The 14,657-nt window shown below is 38.2% G+C and overlaps 1 protein-coding gene across 3 annotated transcripts in view; it reads left to right on the top strand.

Annotated features, from left to right (window-relative positions):
* The window catches only part of BNC1 (basonuclin 1), a 71,103-nt gene extending 56,728 nt beyond the window's left edge, over positions 1-14,375 (top strand). For all 3 annotated transcript variants that reach the window (XM_040706764.2, XM_004943823.5, XM_425076.8), the window contains exons 2-5: positions 5,616-5,718; positions 5,875-6,110; positions 7,370-9,297; positions 11,377-14,375. In XM_040706764.2, the coding sequence (XP_040562698.1) occupies positions 5,616-5,718; positions 5,875-6,110; positions 7,370-9,297; positions 11,377-12,058 (2,949 nt within the window). In that variant the 3' untranslated portion in view covers positions 12,059-14,375. The remainder of the gene's footprint in view (positions 1-5,615; positions 5,719-5,874; positions 6,111-7,369; positions 9,298-11,376) is intronic.
* Positions 14,376-14,657: the final 282 nt, after the last annotated feature.

The raw sequence follows: 14,657 nt of genomic DNA, 5'->3' as shown, positions 1-14,657 counted from the left end.
CATTATGAGTGTAACTTCATGTGCACTGGAGCTGGGAAAGGCAAGTTGTGGCCCATCTCTGTCTTTCCCATCTCTACCCTGGTTAGTCTCTTACGCAGGAGACAAGAATTTTGCTAAATTATTTTACTAATAAGCAGTTTGCCAAATGAATCATCTGGGGCTGGCATAGAATGTGTTTGTTAGTGGAGAAGGTTGGAGCTATTTGGTCAGTGCTGTTTACTTTGTCACATCCACATCAAATTTTTCTCTACTTAATTGAAAGCTTCAAATATGCAAAATATCAGATGCTCTCTGAATACAGCAAACAGTAAGGCCTGCTTTCTTCTCATGAGAAATGTTTGTTGCTGTTTATTGTGTTTATAAAATAACTCTATTAACAGCACTGTTACTTTGTAAGGAACATTTCTTGTGAGATAAGACTGTGGAAATAGTGTGTGCGGCATTCAGTCCGATACGATCAGACATCCTGTAGGCACCTCTCCCTCATTTTAATAACTTCATAGGTTCATTTATTTTAGTCTCAAATATTTTTAAGCCTGAGTAAAGAGACAGCAGAACTTCCAACAACCAAAAGTACTTGTAGTGGGCATAAATGTGCTGTGAATGGAAGATCTTCTGTTTCAAAGTGTAGGGCTTTCAAAGATGGGCAGTGAACGAATAATATCAGTGGTGTACCAGTTTATCAGTGCGTGTTTTGCCAGTACAGCTTTGTCCTCACCCATAACTGAGGGCCTTAAGCATGAGACAAAATGAAACATGTTGGCTTGCTGAGCTGAACATGTGCAGTTTGTGGCACAGGGCAAGTAACCCTTAGCTTGTCCTTGCTGTTGGACCTGTGTATGTGTGTTGTCACTCAGTGAGCACCTTCCTCATTCTGTGTATGTCCTTCCCACTCTACTTTCTTGCAGGGAAAGGCTTCCATCCAGGCATATGCTCTCCTCTTTGAGGTAAGCATGTCAGGAGGAGAACTGGCTACATCTACATCCTATGGTGCTGCAGGGCTCCTTGTGCCTCTCCTGGGCAGGTGGGAGCTGTCACCTGCCTCATTGTGGAGTGCCTTGGAATCTTCAAGGAACAAAAGATGCCTGTGCTAATCTCTAACATCAACATGCAGAACTATTAGGTTTAGATGTTGGGCTAAGCCTACGATAACTGCTTTATGAATTTACACCATCTAGAGTAGTCCAACTTTTGTGATTGTGATGGAACATATAATTTGAACAAACTGCAGGGAGCTCAACAAAGAAGCAGAAACCGAAGTCTGTCATGAAGAGCCACAAGGACTAAACATGTACTGCGTAGTGGGCAGGGTGGAATGTTGCAAGTATCTGTGGGATAGGTGAAATGAAAAACTACTGATGTGGTACAGGGAGGCATATGTGGGCTTGTGAAGTGGACAAAATGTAGGTTGAAAACTTGCTTTAAATCACAACAAAACTGACAGATGGGCTTATCCAGGGAAGTGGCTGAAGTTGTCTGGCAAAGGAATGGACAGTGGGATAAACTCGTCTGGGAGAATTAGGTGAGGCAGTCATAAGAGGTGCTGCATGTTGCTAGAAACCCTCCATGAAGACGTGAAAAGTGCTTAGTGTTACATCCCACATAAGGTGTGAGGGCAGCTTTCCTTTGTGTTCATGTAATTCTACTACTTTTTCTTTCCAAACTTGCACTTTAAGCTGGTAAGAATTTCTAATTCCTCGTTGCAAAAAATGTCTGTAACACAGCATTGGGGGTGCCATTTTGTAGTTCATGTGCAGCAATGAAGCTCTGCTGCTTTTTGTGGGACAGCAGCAACTTGAGGAGAAGCAGTTTCTAAAGCGAGCATTCACTTCTGTACAAAGAAAGGGAGAGATTTCCCTGAGTGACAGGAGCAAGGTAGGGCGCTGACCTGTGCACTACTGATGCGGAACAGTACCCAGGGGAGCTGGGATTTGCTCTGCCATTCCCTGGTTCCTGCGTGTAGAGCCAGCCTGTGTCCCAGTGTGGGCTGGGATCCGTGGCTCAGGCCTAACAGCATCTGCAGGATTATTTACTCTTTAATTTGTTTCCCATGCTGAAGAGCTGTCTAACTTGATTCCATTGAACATGGAGTGAGGTTTGATACAGATATTCCTCTGCATCTTTGGGTAATCACAAACACTCCTCTTGCCCTTCTTCTCTTACTGCACGGTTTTCGTCCTGTTGTTAGTACATTGTGATTGCAAGTGAGTGTAGGTCCCCAAGGGCTTAAAAAATGCATAGATGATCACAGATGTATTTTCTGAAATGAAGCCTGATATCGTAGCAAGAATCAGAATGAACTGTCCCATTATCTTGTGCTTTTCTTTAGCCATGAAGGCTGAGAGTGGTTTGAAAAGAAATGTTCGGCAACTCTTAAAGCGTAATCAAAACCACATCAGTATCTGGAAAAAAAAAGAAAAAAGCCAGCAGTCGTGACTTTCAGGCAATGGAGGGTTAAGACCTCTTATTCAGTGATGAGCAGTTAAGTGGTTTTTGGTGGCTGGTTTAATGGTTAATCTCTCTTAATGAAGAGTCACCTGTATTAAAAATCCAAGGTTCAGATTCTCACAGCCTCGCTGCTAAAATCACAGAAAATTTGATCAGAATTTCAATGCAAGAAAAAAGAAAATAGTAATGTCACTAATAATGGGTTTGGAGAAATCCTTCTGGTAGGGAGAGGGACTGGAAAGCAACAGCAACATCCTTAATGATAGCAGAAGATTTTTATTTTTATTTCTATGAAGATTAGTATCTGCTCTGTTTCTGGAAAAAGAAATGAAATAATAGCCCTGAATGAAAGGGCTGCACAAAAAAACTTTCCACTTTAATTTCCCTCTACATATCCAATCCTTTAATTATGATTTTGAAGCTTTACAGTGTATAAAGTTATTCCTTTGTTCTGCAGAGTGAAATTGTGTGTATGTTCCACGTGCTGGGAAAATAAAGCTCATTAAAAGACTCGATATAATTACAGTACCTTAGACTAGGCATACTAAGGATAACAGGATTAACATGCAAAAGACAAGCATTTTAATCTCATGGATTTCTGCTGTGTTTTCGTTCACTAAACTCTGATCTAAGTTGATTTGGGGGATAATCAAAATGTGTCTTTTAGAAATGCCTTTTTAAGTTGAGCAGTGAGGGAAGATTTGAAGCTGTGACTCGTGGATTCTTTTAAAAGTTCATTTTGCCATGTTCTATTCCATGACTGCATTATTGCAGGTGTTGCTGGAAAAGTTTTAGGAAACAGACTCCGATAACCACAAATGATGGGGAAATGCTATGAATACCAACCTGAAAATGACATTTATTTCTTCTCAGGGATTCTTATGAGTAATTTTTTTTTTTTAAGTCAGCAACAGATACTGATTTGAGGGCGTACCTTTGATATGTTAACAGTATGCAAGCTGACCACATCTAAGAGTGGTGTCCAGAAGCTTTAATATATTGATTCAAGGAGGGCTTAATTCCATGCTTTGAATGTGAAGAGAATGATGCTCCATGTCTAATTGCTTCTTTCCTACATGTTAAAAAAAAATGCGCCCTTTAGGTGTTTTCTGTTCTTAACGTGTAAAACCTTTTACACCTACAGAGGAAGGCAGGAGGACAAGTACATGTACTGTATAGCTTTCTTCCTTGTATGTATATCTGTTGTAGGATATAATCTTTTGTAATTATGTCTGGTGAGACTGCAAAAGATGCATCTGTGGAATTCAGCTTACTGAACCTAGCAGGATGGCCTTTGGAAGGAGTTCAGTCTGTGCAAATCACAGAGCATTATGTATTACAGAAGTAGAAGAATTAAACTGTGTTATCAGAAAACTGCGCCTCTTTTTGACCTTTCCATAAGATATTTATGGCTTTTTATGGTTATAATAAGGGATTTTAGTGTCTAAATGAAAATACATCCTCCATTAAAGTGGAGCAATTCACACTGCGTGGGGTACTGAGGCGTATTTTATGACTTTATGGGGAGCATAGAGCTTTTCTCAAGAATTCAGTATTTTGCAATGACTCCTTTAAAAGATTAAAGGCAAAGTGATTCAGAGATTTCAATAGCACTGTTGCCACTTGTTCCAATCCTTCAAATAAAGATGAGTCTCAGTATCAAGTCACTGCAATTTGTAGATGTGCTTGTAAGCTAAGTCCTTGATAAGTAAGCAACCGAGACTTGAAAATTCCAGGCTGTCATGTAAAGCAGTAGGCATTCCATCTCCTGTACGTGCTTGTTTATAGAAGACTGTTTTGGGTAGTATACTCTTCTGTCCTGAGCCAGACTCATTCTCCATATTCTGCCTGCTCAAGCTACCTTTCTTCCACACCCTTTTGATTTTAAGCATTTCCTGTCTCCATCTTTCGTGCCATGATTGTCCAAAAAATTGCTGCTTTGTTCATTTGCCAAAAGTGCCAGTGTGGTGATGCCAGCATTGAGGAAAAAATGTTACTTTCTTTCTTCAAATCCTGTTTTTGCATTTCCTTGGATATTAATCTGTAGTGGAAGATCCCACTTTGCATGAGACTTAAGGAGTCTGAGCAGCAGCTGGTAGTAGGCTTAATTTTGCCTTACTTCATATTGCTTCTCTGTACTTTGAGATGTAAACTGTTTTAAGAACAGAAAAATTCATGTGCACATTGCAATCACATAATCTAATATTTCTTGTATTCTAATTCAGACTCTCTGTACATTAATTTCTTCTCTTTCCCACCCTCAATAAATATTATTTTCAGGTGTATGTGATATAGAACCATACAAATGCTTTGTTCTGTGGCAGTCCCTATGGAGCTTTAACGAGGACCTCCAAGTTGTGTCTGCCTTCTGCAGCAGATGGGCATGTACAGAAGAAAACATATATTCCAGGAAGCAAGTTTGTGTTGCCTTGTTGATTAGGAATTTTTGACTACTAATTTGATTTGCATTATAGATGACATTGGTGAGAATAAAGTGATGCACAAATTAAATGTGTGCAACTGATTGTGATTTGTATGTTCTGCTTTCCCTGTTATCTTTCAAGCATTTCCTTGCAAAACGTAGGAGTATCATTTTTGAGGAGATAGGAGTACTTTTTGATGAAATCTACGACAGAGAAATGTCAGTGAACTTCTGCATCCTTGACAGGATGCACGTACTCTATGTGGATACAGCTGGCTATGAGGAGTTGCATCTCTGCAGAGCTAATGTTGCTCATTAGCACTACATTTATTGCAGTTATAGAGATCCAGCAAAACTCCTGTGTGTATGTTCGTCTTTTTCAAGCTTTCCTGAAAAAAAAAAACGATGCTTACATGAAGATCGTATCTTAGGCGAATGTCCCAGAACAGTTTCTTTTTGCTGTAAAGGTGCATCAGCCTAAATAAATTCTCAGGAGCGCTGCTAGGTATATCACTAAATACTTTACTGCAATCATATTCCAGTGCTTCAGCTGGTGACTTATTTTCTTCTTTCAGTACTATCTCTGCTTAAATGTAGGTTTTGCCTGGATTAATTATATTGCACGTTAATAGGAATGAGCTTGTATGTCATCTGACTTGTATGGATATTCAGCTTGTATAGGTATGATGTGCATAGTCTAGATGGTTTTAATCCATTACATATCAACCTTTCTATTGATTTGCAGGCTATCCGATGCACTCTGGTGAGCTGTAGTTGTCAGTGTTTCAAACCCGGGAAAATAAATCAACGACAATGTGACCAGTGCCGGCATGGATGGGTAGCACATGGTAATACTTATTCTTACAATCTATATGTAATGTTCTACACCCTTCCTCACGTGTTGTTTTATTGTGCATTGCACTCCCTTCCCCAATAGTCTTTACATTCAGTTTTATATCACTTGTTATTTGTGTTTGTTTATGTTTTATGGTTTTATTTTACAGCCCTGAGCAAACTAAGGATTCCCAACCTCTATCCATCAAGCCAGGTGGAAATAGTTCAATCCAATGTTGTCTTTGATATCAGTAGCCTCATGCTGTATGGAACCCAAGCTATTCCTGTGCGCCTTAAAATTCTGCTAGATCGGCTTTTCAGTGTTCTGAAGCAGGAAGAGGTGATACAGATTCTCCATGCTCTGGATTGGACACTACAGGATTATATACGTGGATATGTGCTGCAGGTATTGCATTAAGAGGGTTCTTTTAATTTAACTATGATGATTGAGTTGTTTCAGAATATTTTCTAGCTTGATATTTCCAGTAGTTTGCAATGTGCTAACCATGTAGTACATCTGAAAGGCAGTAATAGACTTGTAGAAGAGTAGCACCAGAAAAGGAAGGGTTAATTTTTTGGTCACTGCTCTCCTCTTACTCAAGCCTAACTGAAATCTTTCCCCTTTGCTCGTATCTATCAATAAAAGTAAACTAAGGAGCAAAAAAAAAAAAAGGGGGGGGGGGGGGGGGGAAGGTTATTAGGAAAGGCTTCCAAATTTACTCAAAATATTATTTAACCAGTAAGTTGACTTTAATATAACAGAATAATACACTAACAAATAAACTTGCCATCATTTCAAGCACCAGGGACTATCTTCATCACTGATGTAGTGCTCCTGAGCTCACTGGAGCTACATCAAGGATAAACTGGGCCCTATGTGCTTACACTGATGTTAGTCCTTGCTCCTATGGAAGTTACCTTTTATGTAAAGTAATATGATGATCTTACATTATGACACAAATCAATATTTAATGGTCTTGATAATCTTGCTTTTTAGTGTTAGGATTAAAAATATGGAATCAATTACCTTGAACCTCTACCACATGAAAAATTTATAATGTTACGTTCTCTTACATGCACTGTGAAAAATCTCAGTAGGCCATCAAATACATGTTCTGTGATAAAATATTTATTGTAGTTATTGGGAAAAGTTAGGCATAGCTAGAGTTTGAAAGAACTCCAACACTCCAGTGTAATTACAGCTGTGCTCTGTGAACACTGGCAATAGATCAATACAGGTTCATTTGTTCTCTGATCTTAGTTACTTGGAAGATTATTAAACTTGCAATTAAATAATACTTGCCTTAAATGAGGAGCTAAATCTTGGTCTGATTGCTCCATCTCTGCTGTCTGTAGTTAGATAATACTGTTGTTCAAATGATGTGTGTCTTAATTTTTGTGGAAAAAAAATGGCTTATTAGAAAGTATTACTGTTAGTTCAGAAAGAAATAGTAAAGCCAATGTGGTAAAATTTGAAGAAAATATCACAGAATTGCTATTAATCTCTTGTTAAATAGAATAATAATTTTGCTGAAGAGTTTTTAGTCTGTGGGGATATGGGGAGAGAAGAGACTGGGGGGAGGGGAAGAGACTGGGGGAGAAAAGGGGTTTCTTTTTTTCCTATTTCACTCGTTAATTTTGATTTGTTTGTTTGTTTTGCTGTAGGATGCTTCAGGAAAGGTGCTGGATCATTGGAGCATAATGACCAATGATGAAGAATTGGCTACTTTGCAGCAGTTTCTTCGTTTTGGAGAAACTAAGTCCATTGTGGAGTTAATGGCAATTCAGGAGAAAGAAGGGCAATCAATTATAATACCACCACCTACTGCTAATTTGGATATTAGGGCATTCATAGAGAGCTGCAATCAACATAGCCCTAATTTTTCAGCTTCCTTGGACAAAATGAGCCCCACCAATATTCATCCCTTTGAGAATATTGTGAATAACATGGCTTTCATGCTGCCGTTCCAGTTTTTCAGTCCGGTGCCTCCTCCTTTAATAGGTTCACCACCAGAAAGACACTTGATTGAGCAGGGTCAAGACCATAGCAGTGAAACTAAACAAGACATCCACCTACCTTTTACTGAAAGCAGCTTCCTAACTTCTAGTTCTGCACCATTTCAAGCTGAAAATGAGAGGATCATAAATGGTCCAGATGTCACCACTAAAACAGAAGATGATGCCCTTTTAAGCGATTCAAGTTCGCATAATACAGCAGCAAAGCTTGAAATGACAGCACTCTCTCCAGAAACCAAAATGAAGTCTGTTGAAAAAAATGGCACTGGGCCAAGGAAAGGGCGTGTTTTCTGCACTGCATGCGAAAAGACATTTTATGACAAAGGTACTTTGAAAATACATTATAATGCTGTTCATCTGAAGATAAAGCACAAATGTACAATTGAGGGCTGCAACATGGTATTTAGCTCTTTGCGTAGTCGAAATCGTCATAGTGCGAATCCTAACCCCAGACTCCATATGCCAATGAACAGAAATAATAGGGACAAAGATCTAAGAAATGGTTTGACAATTGCTGGACCTGGAGATAGTAAAAGGACAGAATTTACAATTTTAGCTCCGGATAGCAGAACAATTACCAGCTATGCCAGCTCTTGTACAGATGTAAAGGGCCAGGCTGGATTTCCCAGTATTGGACAGAATGGTGTCCTCTTTCCAAATCTGAAAACAGTACAGCCTGTTCTTCCTTTCTATCGTAGTCCAGTTACACCAGCTGAGCTTGCTAATACTCCAGGTACTCTTCCTTCTCTGCCTCTTGTTTCTTCCTCAATACCAGAGCAGCTTATTTCAAACGAATTGCCATTTGATGTGCTACCCAAGAAGAAATCTCGTAAATCAAGTATGCCTATTAAGATAGAGAAAGAAGTTGTTGAAACACCTCATGAAAGTAGTGATGTTGCCAGTTCTGAAGATGATACACGTCTGCAAGTGGTAAGCGATGGAGAGCTTGAGTCCTGTGAGCATAAGATAGAGAAGCAGGTGTCCAGCGGGGTGGAAAATCACCCCCATTCAGGTAATTCATGGAAATCTGTCTCTGGGGTAGAGGGCCCAAAGTATTTTGAATCTGTCTTTGCACCAGATAACCAATACATCAAGGATATCTCTGAGAATGAATTACATCACTGTGAGAAAGAGGTTAAACCAGAAGAAAATCAACCATTAAAAATAGTTTCCCATGAGATTGTATATGAAGATCCAATACACCACCACAATGATGTTATAAAACCAATGACTGAATCCCCCATATATGTTAAAGAGCAGTCAAAACGCAGGATTTCTAAAGATGACTGCCCTGAATTGCAACACCACTTGCTGACCGGGGGCTTTTTCAGCACTTTGTCAAACAGGGGTGCTGCCATTGCTTGTTTTGAAGACTCTAAAGATATGGATCATGTCAGCCAGCATGCACTAGGGATTCAGAAGGAAGAAAGCCGCTTTCATTGTGACATCTGTAAGAAGACTTTTAAAAACCCTTACAGTGTAAAAATGCATTTTAAAAATGTACATCTCAAAGAAATGCATATTTGCACAGTTGAGGGCTGTAATGCTGCTTTCCCTTCTCGTAGAAGTCGAGACAGGTAAGAAATTATAAACAAAATTGTATTTATTTTACCATCACAATGGAGCCTAATTTGAAATTAAAATGAGTGTTGGAGGAATGGAGCCTGCAAAGATTTTCTGTGTATCCTCATATAACAGGTACGATAGCTTATCAGAACATTCATGAAATGAAAATCCATTGAAAGAAACATTTCCTTTCCACTAGACTACAAGGTATTAAATAAAGCCATGAAAATTTCATAACTGATAAAGTCTTCAGTAGTTGAAAGAATACTTTAGAACATAAAGGGAAAGCCACAAGGGTATGAATTCAGCTATTTTCCAGTAGATGCATGTGTGGACTTACATGTTCAATGCATACATTCATGTGTATTTTAAAATGTATACAGTATTTTTTTAAAAGAGCAATGAGATCAATTCAGGAAATCTTCCCTTATCCTTGTCCTTCCATTACACAAGGATTTCGAATAACCTCATAGGACAAATCCTATGATAAAAGCAAGATTACCCTATGTCATTGCAAAATCAACCTTACACATTGCTAGTTGAACTAATGCTATCTGGTGTGTGTTGGTAGTGCCTTAATGTGAAATTGCATACTAAACCCTAAGCAATACCATGAGCCTGATTCAGTTTACTGTTAGCTGCAGTATTGTGTTGCTGTTAGTCATTTTATTTCAGTCTATTTTGCTCATGGGCTGAGAAACAAGAACTGAAGTTTTATTGTTGTCTGTCAGTTATGTATCTGAATTGAGAAGTGGTAGATAACAGTTCTGTTAAAGCGGGACTAAGCCTTGTAAGTTTTCTGACACTCCTATAACAGTGTTACAGCAGACCTTGACTGCAGAAAGTGTGCCTGGATAGTAGTTTAGAGTGACACAAGGTTTAGATTGTCTGTAATCTGCTAGGAGTGCTGGAGCCAGCTGATGTAGTCCAGAGAGGATGAGCCAGTCTTTGAGGACTGGCCGCTGCATGTGAGCTGTGCAGATTCATCTGCTGCTGGCAGGGCTTCATACCCTGATCTGTTGCCTGCATCTTCCCAGATGTGAATTCCTCTCCATGCTAATTGTGATGTGGGCCACAGGAAAGAAGGCCAGCAGTAAAATTTGCATTCACATGCCACAAATTCCTTCACACATCAGTATATTCAGTTAAATTCTAACACTGATATTTTTAGAAGATGATTTATTTAACAAGCTTGTAAATAAATAGATAACTTTTCAAAAGGGGCACGAAAGTCAATCCACAAGGAAGTTTACAGGCTTTATGCAAAAGAGTAATTATTTGAAATAACTGCCGAAACTTCTTTTTTTAACATATAGTGCTGTAAGTGCAGGTGAAAAGTATTTATGTCCTTTTGTATACTTTGGATGAAGCTGAGTTAGGTGATGGCAAGGGAAAATGAATGTTCTCCCTGTCTTGCAATAAATTCAATCTTCTAAATACAGTCTGGAAGTTCCCAGTGAGCTGATTGATGACATCCAGTGAAGAGTGGTGATTTTGTATGTTTTGGTGGTTGTAAAATGAATCCAGTGGTGCCCATTCAAAAACTGGAAGCTGCATAAAATGCAACGTTCCTTCATTCAAGAAAAATCCTTCCAAGGAAAAGCTCTGTACTGGTGTGTGTAGCTGCCTCTTGGTACATGGTTACAGTCCTTAAGATCATCAATATATTTTGCAGTCTCAAGTATCACTCCTTTCCCCCTTTTCCATTGGGAAAGGGTCCCATTTCCTCTTACCCTGAGTCTGTTTGCTGTCCTCAGTTCAGCACCCAGAATTCTTTAGTCCGTTCGCCAACTCTTTTAGGCCCAGCACTAGATCTAGTGGAGTAAACAGCTATCCACAATGCAGGACAGAACTGGAAACACTGATTTCAATAGAGTTATTTCTGATATATACTAGTAAGCAATTTCAGATAGCCAGTCACGTGTATTAATCATCCATGTGCACTCTCTCTGTGGCAGTTCTTCAAATGAGAAGCATACAGTTCTTGCATGCTACTAAATATTGATTTTTCTCTTTGTTAATGATCCTTATGAAACAACTGTTAAGTGAGGCAAAACACTTTCTTGCTAAGCTTGTCTTTGTTCTTTTAGACATAGTTCAAACCTAAATCTTCATCATAAGCTTCTGACTAAAGATACACTGGAATTCAACAACCATTTCAATGCAACATACCTCTTGAAAGACATGGCTAAGGAGTTTTGTCAAGATGTCTCTTTAAAACAACATGGTGGACATACTTCTGTAATCTTCAAAGGAATGAACAGAACAGGCAGCTTGGTTTTTCCAATGAGCAAAATTAGAGAACCTTGTTCTGAGAGTTACGGATACGATCCATTGAATGATGGAGCTGTTCTGGATCTAAGCACTACTTCCAGCATTAAATCTGAGAGCAGTGCTCATTCTTCTTGGGATTCTGATGGAGGAAGTGAAGTGTGCACCATGCCCTTGGATGATAGTGATGAAAGCTGTGAAGGACCCAGCCTAATGCCCAGTGATGAACTCTACCAAGACTGTAATTTAATTGAGAAAGCTAATCAGAACTTTATAAATCTACCTTCCAGTTTGCCAATAACTTGTCACATATGTCAAAAAACTTACAGTAATAAGGGAACTTTCAGGGCTCACTACAAAACTGTGCATCTCCGCCAGCTCCACAAGTGCAAAATCCCAGGTTGCAACACTATGTTTTCATCTGTTCGCAGTCGGAACAGGCACAGTCAAAACCCTAATCTGCACAGAAGTCTGGCTGGGTCACCAACTAGCCTACAGTAAGACCATGCTTATCCAAATTTATTTCTTCTAGGAATTAATCATTTCAATTAAGGAATGTGTTAGTTTCATTTAAACACATTTGACTTCTGGTACATTCAACAACCACGGTCAAATTCTTTTTTCTGGTGTGTGCTCTCCAGCAGTTTCATTTAGCAAAGCTTGGTGCTGTAGTTTTTGTGCAATTGTTTAGTTTGACATGAAATAGCTAGAGCTTCTGTAAGGAAGAGAAAGCAGTCTTGAAATGGGAGACATGGAGTCATTGACTAAAATATTTCGATACCTGTGAAGTATTATTTACCAACAGTAGGAGCTTCAAATGAGAGCCGCCATCCTTTATGTTTACATGTAAAATGGGTTGTTGTGCTGTGTAAGAAATTGTAACAATTGTGTTGTTTCCTCTGGTTGGCTTGAGAGTTCTGGGGCTACCATTTCATTCCTAACACCTTAATCTGAAGCTGACTTGCAGTATTAATTGAACATGGCATTTGCAGTTTACTGTACTTTGAAATTTAAAGAAGTCCAAATTTTCTGAAGTCCTGCAGTCCTTAGTCTTCAAGTGGGAATTTCACTTGAATACAGATAGCAATATTTCAGCTTTTTTTAGAATTTGAAACTGTTTACTTTGCAAAAGGAGACGGCCACTTAACTTGGCAGGGTTGCCTAATTAACTAGGAGTCTCTTACAGATTGTAGAGACAGAAAGAATGCAAGCAAGAAAAGGGTTAGCTAAAATTTCTAAACTACAGCAAATGCATCCATGAAATAATAATAATAAAAAAAATTAAAATGCACTTTGAGTTTCTCTTTCAGGAAGAGAAAACATTTTGTTAACAATAGGGGGTGGGGAAGGGGAAAACAATGTGAAAATCCAAACTGCTTTAAGAATTTGAAGGTGCAATTCCAAGCATTTGAGAGGGAGAGAGAAAATGGATGCAGTAGATATCCTTCATGATAAATCAGTTATTGTTCATTTACCAGTGACGTAAAACACGTGTTCATCTATGTAATGGTAGAATGCTTACTCTAATTCATATCTCTTTTAATGAGGACATTGTTCAGTATCTGTTATAATGTTTAAAACCTTTGTACTTGTCCCTGTAATTAACAGTATTCTTCATTATGTTCTATGCACTTAAGATTGGTCTTGCATTGTATTTAAAAATTCACTTTAATATTTAATTTGTAGTCACATCATACAAAAGCTGTGTATGTTCTTGTGGTGCATCTTCTTTGACTGAATGATTTCCATACAGAAAAAGAAATACTAAAGCAAATCTTACAGTAACTTTTTTAACTTGCCAACTGAAATAATCTGATCAGTTGTAGTATCCAGGCATGATATTGGCAGCACAACCTGTACATATTATACCAAAGTGCTTACAGTATTTGTGGTTTCTAGTCTAGCTTTCCAGTATAACTGGATCTTAGTCTTTATTCATTTTTGTGACTAACTAAAAATAGACTGAATTTCTGGATTTGGTATGTATGTAGAAAGACTAGTACAATGCTATTGCCATATGTCTCAATGTTTAACTTATTCTAAAATATACTACGGGAGTGTAACCATTTCATATTGTATAAAGGAAACAAAAGTGAACTGAATATTTCATTAATTCTTTTGAAAACTGGTTTGTGTGTGAGTATGGGTTATGCAAGGAAAAAACATGACAGTTGTAAATGTTTGTGCTCAGTAGAAATGGTTGCCATGCATTGTGTAAAGTGATCTTCTATTTTTTTTTTTTTTAATTTACAGTAGGTTTATGTGATATTTAAAGTAACCCATTTGTGCTTGAAGCCATCAGGAGGAACTATTAGCCTGGGGAGAGCTATCCCATTCTTTTGGTTGGTGTGTGTGTGTGTGTGTGTGTGTGTGTTTTGGCAAGGGGGGGGCGAAGTTTTGGGATTTTTCTTTGTTTCCTTTAAATGAGACGTCATATTCATGGAGATTGTGAATGAAAACTAAGGGCACGACTGTCGGAGACACAACTGCTTCCAGCCTTTTGATAGTGTAAATCACTTATTTGTTATACAGCTATTTCAAGCTCTTTTTATATATATGTGTGTGTGTATATATATATATATATGCATATAAACCTATTTGTTTAATCATGAATGCTGTTGTTTGTTATTTTTTTTTCTGAAACAGTGTGCTGTAAACTAATGCTGTAATGCCCATTAATATAACTTCCACTGTGTCCGAAAAGGAAACACATTTGTATATCCTAACAATTTTGTATGTGTTAATAAAAGCAAATAATAATGCCTCTGGTTGATTCAGAAAAGTAGGCTTTCATGATTGAATAAATACCTATTCTTCACTTCTGTTCAAACAATAATTATGAAAGCACATTCCTTCTGTAGGGAGCGCTGTTTTGATAGTGGTACAAACATACTCCATAGTAAGGAAGTGTTATGATTGTAATGAGCCATTGGAAGTGATATAATGAAAGTTATCAGATATTTCATTGATTTTTTTTTTTTTCCTTAAGCAGTAGGAAAGGGGAGACATTAGTTTAAATGTTATCAGCTAAACAGAAGGTAAATATCTCAGCACTGAGAACTGTGTTAAGACAAACGTTTTCAGCTCTATTTTGTATTTT

Source organism: Gallus gallus, chromosome 10 (genome assembly GCF_016699485.2).
Source record: "Gallus gallus isolate bGalGal1 chromosome 10, bGalGal1.mat.broiler.GRCg7b, whole genome shotgun sequence".
Classification (NCBI taxonomy): Eukaryota; Metazoa; Chordata; class Aves; order Galliformes; family Phasianidae; genus Gallus; species Gallus gallus.
This window is presented reverse-complemented; position numbering and strand designations above follow the sequence as displayed.